Source organism: Pteropus vampyrus, unplaced genomic scaffold (assembly GCF_000151845.1).
Source record: "Pteropus vampyrus isolate Shadow unplaced genomic scaffold, Pvam_2.0 Scaffold379, whole genome shotgun sequence".
NCBI classification, from domain to species: domain Eukaryota; kingdom Metazoa; phylum Chordata; class Mammalia; order Chiroptera; family Pteropodidae; genus Pteropus; species Pteropus vampyrus.
In genome coordinates, this window is record NW_011889160.1 from 1,245,450 (window position 1) to 1,252,740 (window position 7,291).

At 52.5% G+C, this 7,291-nt stretch overlaps 1 protein-coding gene across 1 annotated transcript in view; it reads left to right on the forward strand.

Annotated features, from left to right (window-relative positions):
• CNGB1 (cyclic nucleotide gated channel beta 1) overlaps positions 1–6,893 on the forward strand; it is a gene marked incomplete at its 3' end in the record, with an annotated part of 50,708 nt that extends 43,815 nt beyond the window's left edge. Inside the window, exons 24-29 of the mRNA XM_011379970.1 lie at positions 890–1,031; positions 1,743–1,902; positions 3,723–3,820; positions 3,920–4,003; positions 6,377–6,495; positions 6,695–6,893. Of these exons, the coding sequence (XP_011378272.1) occupies positions 890–1,031; positions 1,743–1,902; positions 3,723–3,820; positions 3,920–4,003; positions 6,377–6,495; positions 6,695–6,893 (802 nt within the window). The remainder of the gene's footprint in view (positions 1–889; positions 1,032–1,742; positions 1,903–3,722; positions 3,821–3,919; positions 4,004–6,376; positions 6,496–6,694) is intronic.
• Positions 6,894–7,291: the final 398 nt, after the last annotated feature.

The window sequence follows — 7,291 nt, forward strand, 5'->3', positions numbered from 1 at the left end:
TGACTGTCTGTGGAGTGCTGGCTATGGGCTGGGGGCTTGGGGACCCAAGTGCCTGCATAGCTGGGTCCTTTATCCTGCTCTGCGTGTACCCAGCCTGGGGCTTGTAGGGGTCCCCACATACCTAGCACAGCAGAAGACTTTGGGGAGGCCCTTAAGATGTGCCATGCCAGTGAAAGCTTCTTCCCACCAGAAAGGGTTTGGGGGAAGCTGGAGGTCTGTGGGCGTCGCTCTGTTTTCTTTCTGTCTGTGGCTCAGCAGCACCCATGCCCGGCTCCCAGACAGCACCCAGCTCAGCCCCACACACAGTCTGGTGGCCAGGACCGGTATGATGGGGCGCTTAACGGCAGGCCTGAGCTGTCCCTCTGGACCGCTCCTGTGTGCCTTCGTGGGAGGACAGGAAGGCTCAGGAAAGCAGGCTGGATTTCCCGTCTCTTAGTCCTGCTGACCCCACCCTTTGCTGACCCCCGGGAGGGAGCAGCCTGAAGGTGTGGACGGGTGTATGAGGGACTCTTGCTGCTTCGTGATGAGACAAGCTTGGGCACTTCCTGGGCTTTTTAGCACACAGTAGGACCGCATCACCCATGCCTCCTTTCCCAATGGTTTACATGCCTGCGTCAAGGGGTGACAGCTCAGGGAAGCAGACGATCCCCTGGGTTCTACTCCCAGCTCTGGAACTTGCCAGTGGGTGACCACGGGTGTTCCCTTTCCCTTTTGGGGCCTTGGTTTCACCATCTGTAACTAGCCGCTGCAGGCGTGAGAGGCTGTCTTGCACTTCTAAGCTGTACAGGGCTTTCTTTCTCGCACAGCGCACATCTGTCAGAGCCAGGCCACCCAGGGGCGGCAGGGTGGGGTCTGTGACGACTGAGAGCCCTTCCTCTTCTTTCTCTAGCTACATTCGCTGTTACTACTGGGCTGTGAAGACCCTCATCACCATTGGTGGGCTGCCCGACCCCAAGACGCTCTTTGAAATTGTCTTCCAGCTGCTGAATTATTTCACAGGCGTCTTCGCTTTCTCCGTGATGATCGGACAGGTAGCTGGGTCTCTAGTCTGGCTTCCCACCCACCTGCCTGCAGCGCCCCTTTCCTTCCCCCTGCTGCCAGAAATGTCCTCATCTGTGCCAATGCCTGTTAGACTATGTGGGAAGAAGCACTGGACTTGGAGTCAGGAGCCTGGAGCTGTGGGACCTGCCGGGTGAAGGGGGTCTGAGTCCCGTTCCCTCTGAGGTTGCTTCCGTTTGAGATGTCAGTGCCTTTGGAACACCCTGGAAAGCTGGGCTAAATGGCTTTCTGCCAAGGCTGCAGGTTTGGGCTGTTCCCTAGGAGAGAAATCCCTGGGGGTTTCTGGTGTGCTGGGGGCACATCTCACATTTTAGTCAGTGCAGAAGGTGACAATCGAATTACCTCTGAGGAGCCCCGTCCTGAGGAGTGGTATACTGGGTGCATATTTCCTTCAGGGTGGGGTCAAAGTGGCCTCTGACACAGAGGGGCCACGTTATACCAGAGTCGGCCTAGCCCAGAGAAGTGTTCCCTCCTTGTGAGACCTCCGAGGGGCCAGAAGACTCACCCTGCTCATCCCCTGTCCTCACTGGACAGAGTGTCCCTTTCTCTTGATCTCCTCTATCGCCTCGAGCACGCACCCCGGTCTGCGTAAAGTAAATGTGCCCATGACACATGTCCCCAAAGCCCAAGCAATGGCCCCGCTCTGACCCAGTGGCTTAGTTGACCTGTCCCCTTGTCCCTAGATGAGAGACGTGGTGGGGGCCGCCACCGCAGGGCAGACCTACTACCGCAGCTGCATGGACAGCACGGTGAAGTACATGAACTTCTACAAGATCCCCAGGTCCGTGCAGAACCGCGTCAAGACCTGGTACGAGTACACCTGGCACTCCCAAGGCATGCTGGGTAAGCCCCCTCCTGCCCCACGCTGTGCTTCCTGGGCCCCGCGCCCATCCTGGGTCCCTGAAACCTGAGCTCTGGGGCCTCTCTTGGCTGTGGCCCCTATGTGTAAGTGAGAGGAGCCTAGGGAGGCCTGCAAGGTGTCCGGAGCTGGGCCACCAGGAGACCCTGGCGACTTGAGAGACTTGTCTTCTGGACACCTGCCCACCTCACTTCACGCACCTTGAAATGCATGCGCATCGGAGATGAAGTCAGGAGAGAAGGAAGAACGTCTCTCTCTCTCTCTCTCTTTATATATATATATATATATATATATATATATATATATATATATATATATACATATATACACACACACATATAGTTTATATATATATAAAATTTATATATATACATAATTTATATATATTTATATATATGATTTTTTCCTTTGTGAATTTGTTGATGTTATGCTCTGCTTCTGAAATTACTTGGCTACAACAATGCATTTAATTCACCATTGTTTTTGCTTCCTTGTCCATGATGGGTGTGTGTGCTCAGTAATTATTAAAAGTGGGAGAATCTTACCTGGAAATTATTTCCAAATGTAATGAAGTTTTCATGGATTCTAAATGGAACTCTTAATTAAATCTGAATATGCTAATTATATGTTAATTGAAAAATTTCCAGTTTCTTTTTCATTTTGGGAGCTGGCGATTTTGTTTGCAAAGTCTAGACATTGTTTTGGAGGCCTCTGAAAAGCCTACAGGCCACTGGCACTTAGAGCCCCACACTCCCTCAGCCAAATAAAGGGGCTCCACTGCCTCCATGGGGTTCTCTCTGGTCTCAGAGAAGCCACACTTCAGCCCCAAGGTCTCCTGAGCAGGGGGCGTTGGCAAGTCTGCGGACGTTGAGTGTTAGAATCTTCATTCTAACGTGCCTTGTAAACTGGGTCATGTGACTACAGTCTCTGAGGCATGTTCACATCCAATGCCTCAGTTCCGTTGACAGCCTTGTGACAGCTGTACTGTTGCCCCCCTTCGCAGGGGTGCATATTTAAGGACCCTAGAGGGCCCTGACCTGCCCAGGCCTGCCCAGAGCTTGAGTCCATAGATAATCACGGTGCAGTGGGTGGGGCACCAGGGCTGGGATCAGGCAGTGCATTTCCTGTCTCCAGCTACCAACATTCATTCCACGCCAGGCTCTCTTCTGGACACTGCATGGTGACAGAACAGATGGCCCTGCTTTCCTGGGACAGGCTCTGGAGCTCCATGACCTGGGTGGGATCCTGAGTCTGTCCCCCTGGGCCACGTGGCCGTGGGCAAGTCACTGCCTTCCCGAGCCTCCTTTCCTTGTCTGTAAAGTAGGGCTTCTAGTAGTAAGCCCCTCTTGGGTTGCTGGAAGAATTGAATAAAGTCATCTGTGTAAAGCACTCTGTAGAAACAGTGCTCAAAATACTTTAGCTAACGTCCTTCTAACAGCGTGAGTAGGGAAGATGGCTCGCTAACAAGCTGTCGCAACAAAGAGTATGATGAGAGCTACAGCACAGGGACTGCTCCCATCACAGCTGGGTAGGGGATCTCAAGGGAGGGCTTCCCGGAGGAACCCTTAGCGATGGTTTCTGAAGAACGAGCGGGAATTAGCCTGCTCAGTAAGGTGCATAAGCGTGTTCCCAGCAGAGGGAACGGCATCTGGGAAGGGGAGAGAGGGCGCTCCCCCAATCCAGCGTGGTTCTGGGTGGCAGAGGAAAGGTGTGGCTGGGGCCAGCCAGTGCAGTACAGACGCGGCCCACGTGCCGGAGAGGGGCCTGGCTGTGCCTGTGACACCCGCCGCGGTCTCATCTGCAGATGAGTCAGAGCTGATGGTGCAGCTTCCAGACAAGATGCGGCTGGACCTTGCCATCGACGTGAACTATGACATCGTGAGCAAAGTGGCGCTCTTCCAGGTATGGCCCTCCCAGCGCCCTCCCCCTCAGGGCTCCGGGAGGCCCCGAGCCCACACCTCCTTCCGAATTGAGACTCTTTTCCTCTCCTCCCGGGCACAGGGCTGTGACCGACAGATGATCTTTGACATGCTGAAGCGGCTTCGCTCTGTCGTCTACCTGCCCAATGACTACGTTTGCAAGAAGGTGAGTGGCTGAAGGCAGCTACAATGTGGCTTGGATTTACTGGCTCAGTGAGGTTTGCGGGGTGGGGGGGTGGGCAGAGCAGAATTGCCGGAGAGGGAGGGGGCTGCTGCGGCTCTGAGCGCTGGGCAGCTGGCCCACAGCTCCAGGTTGTTTGGCACAAGTTGGCTTTGTCCAGCTCCAGGCATGGAACTCTGATGAGCCTGAGGCTTTGCTCCCTGGACATGGGACCATGAAGGTCAGGATGAAGAACCCCACTTTACAGAAAAGGAAAGTGAGGAGCTTACACAGGGGCAGGGCCTTGACTGTGTTGATGGAGCTGCTTCCTGGTCTTGGTCCTGTAATCAGGAGAAGGGGGTGGGAGGAGGAATGGAACAGAGGTTGCAAACTGGTGGCCCCAGCACAGGAGCCGGGCTGAAGGTGTTTGTGATTCACTTTTTGTTTTGTCTAATCTTAAAAAAAAATGTTGAATAAGGCCTCAACCTTGAAAAATAGAAGGTTTTACACAAAAATCCAGATTTCTGGCTGAAAACGGAAAATCTGCTAACACCGAAACCTACCTTCCCAAATAGCAAGAGTCAGCTTGGAGGGTGGAGAAGAGACTGCCCTTCATGGGGACATCGTCCTCTCTCCTGACACCACGCGCCCCCCGCCCCCCACATACCAGGCCCCCTTTACTCCTTCACACCACCCACCTGATCCTGGAAAACATTTGCATTTGAATCCTGGGGCTAGACAGTGTCTAGGGCCCTTTCTCCTCCCACTCTTTGGGATTCAAGGTGAGACCAAGGTCACTTGGTAAGGAGTGGTTGGATGTGGGGCAACAGGAACCAGGTTTCAAGCCTCTTGTTACAGAGCTGTTAATAAGGCCACTGTGTATGTTGGGGTGAAAATATTGGCCATGCAACCCTGGTAAGACTCGGGAGCCACCAGCTCAAGAAGGCCCCCGTTTCCAAGTTGCCTGCTTCAGCGAAGTTTCTGGATGCAGAGAGCTGGGGGAAGAAGGGGAAAATGTGCTGTCGGTGAATGAGAATTTAAAGCTGCAGCTTAGAGGCCAAGAAGGGTTTGGGTGCAACAGAGTGATTCATCTGGCATTGGAGCTACTTCCTAGCTGTGCAGCCTCGGGGAAATGGCTTGCCCTCTCTGAGTCTCTCTGTTCTCATGTATAAAGTTGGGATTGTGAAAGTATCTCCCTCATGGGTTGGTTGTGCCTGGCACAGAGTAGGTGCCATTGCACCCGCTCTCATCCCTGTGGGTGATGTAGAATTCGCTTCACATTAGGAAAAGTGAATCAGTTTGTTGGGAAGTTCGCAGTGGAAAGCTGAAGCGAGTGCTTGGTGAGCATGTGTGAATGGCGCCCTCTGCTGTCTAGTTTTGCTCTGCGATGATTTTACGGAGACAGCCCCAGGCCACCCCACTTAACCACCCCCCAGGCTGGTGAGTGAAGTGAGGGGGAGCTCTTTAAGCCCCTCATACTTCAGCCCTATGTCAAATTGGACACTGAAACAGGGAAACCAAACTTTCTTCCTTTTTGTGAAGAAGATCATGCGTGTGTGAGGTACCCAGGAAATGTTTGTCAAATGAATCAAAAGTGTAGTCATCTTGATCTGTCCTTGGTCTCTCGCCCTTTAAACATGGCAGGTGAGACAAGTAGTAGACCAGGCAAGGGCCTGCGAGGACATGAGGACAGGAAGGTGTGTGGCAGACTGGGTATTTCTGATTGTAGTCCAAAGCAAGCTACTCATTCACTCACTCATTCACTCATTCGATTTAATTTGGGATTAAGACCATTGTATTAGTTTGCTATGGCTGCAGTAACAAGGCACCACAAACTGGGTGACTCAAACAACAGAGCTGTACATCTTACAGCTCTGGAAGCTAGAAGTCCAAGATCAAGGTGTCCGTAGGGTTGGTTCCTTCTGCTCCAGAACTCTCTCATTGGAAGGGCTGGGTATTTTGGTTCTTGTTATTATTCCTACTTCAGTTGGAAAACGCTATTTGAACCCCTGATGTGATATGTGCTGGACACAGAGATCGGTTCACTGTATGAAGCACTGCTAGATTTTCCGTCGGCGTGTATAATTGGGAATTTGCAGAATACCATTACACCTGCCCATTACATCTAGCACTTGCCTGATCATCACCCCCCTGACATTAACTCCTCACCGTAATCCTGCAGTTAGGCAGGCCAGGGGGTGGTGACTTTCTCCAATCAAGATGGGGAGACACAGGCCCCGCCACACACACAAAGTGTGCAGCAGAGCTGGACCCCGGTGCAGGTTCCTCCGTGCCGTGCCCCAGCCTCTGGGCTCAGCCCTGCTGCTTCTGTGGCCGCTTTTGGCGATGGCAGAGGGACTCGCCCCTTCTCTGTTTCAGGGGGAGATAGGCCGCGAGATGTACATCATCCAGGCGGGGCAAGTACAGGTCTTGGGTGGCCCCGACGGGAAGTCTGTGCTGGTGACGCTGAAAGTCGGATCTGTGTTTGGAGAAATAAGGTCAGAGGGGACCTGGGGTAAAGGGAGGGGATCTGGGCAAAGGCTGGGGAAGCGGGCGGGATGGCCAGTGGGCGGGACCATGTCCTCAAGGGCCCTTTGGATGCAGCCCTGGCACCTGCCGACACAGTGGAGGTGAAGATTTTAGTGTGGTTAGAACTGCAGCTTCCGAAGGTCTCACCTCCCTCCCGTCTTGCCCCAGCTTGCTGGCTGTTGGGGGCGGGAATCGGCGCACTGCCAACGTGGTGGCTCACGGGTTTACCAACCTCTTCATTCTGGATAAGAAGGACCTGAATGAAATTTTGGTGCATTATCCTGAGTCTCAGAAGTTACTCCGGAAGAAGGCCAGGTACATTCTTCTTTTAATTAAAAAAAAAAAAAATCCATATAGATATTTCAATGTGCATTTCTTAAAGACTGAAAAGCTCTCTTTCATAAGCGTAGTACCTTTGTCAAATCAGGAAATTCAGTAGTGAAACAGTACCAGGATCTCATCCCTGATCCGTAGTCGAATTTTGCTAATTGTCCCAATAGCGTCTTTTATAGACTTTCTCTCCTTCTGCCCCCATTGTGCTGTGTTGCCACATACTTTTCATCTGTCGATGTGGTAATCAGAGTTCTCCAGCCATTTTCCTATCTTTGATGACTTCGACTGCTTTGCAGAGGACAGGCCGGTTATATAGTAGCATGTCCCATCAGTTTAGGGTTATATGATGTTCTCTTGGGATGACACTCATGGCAGGAATCACTGAGAGGCGATGCTGTGTCCTTGTCCGTGCAGTGTGTGGAGAGGCACACG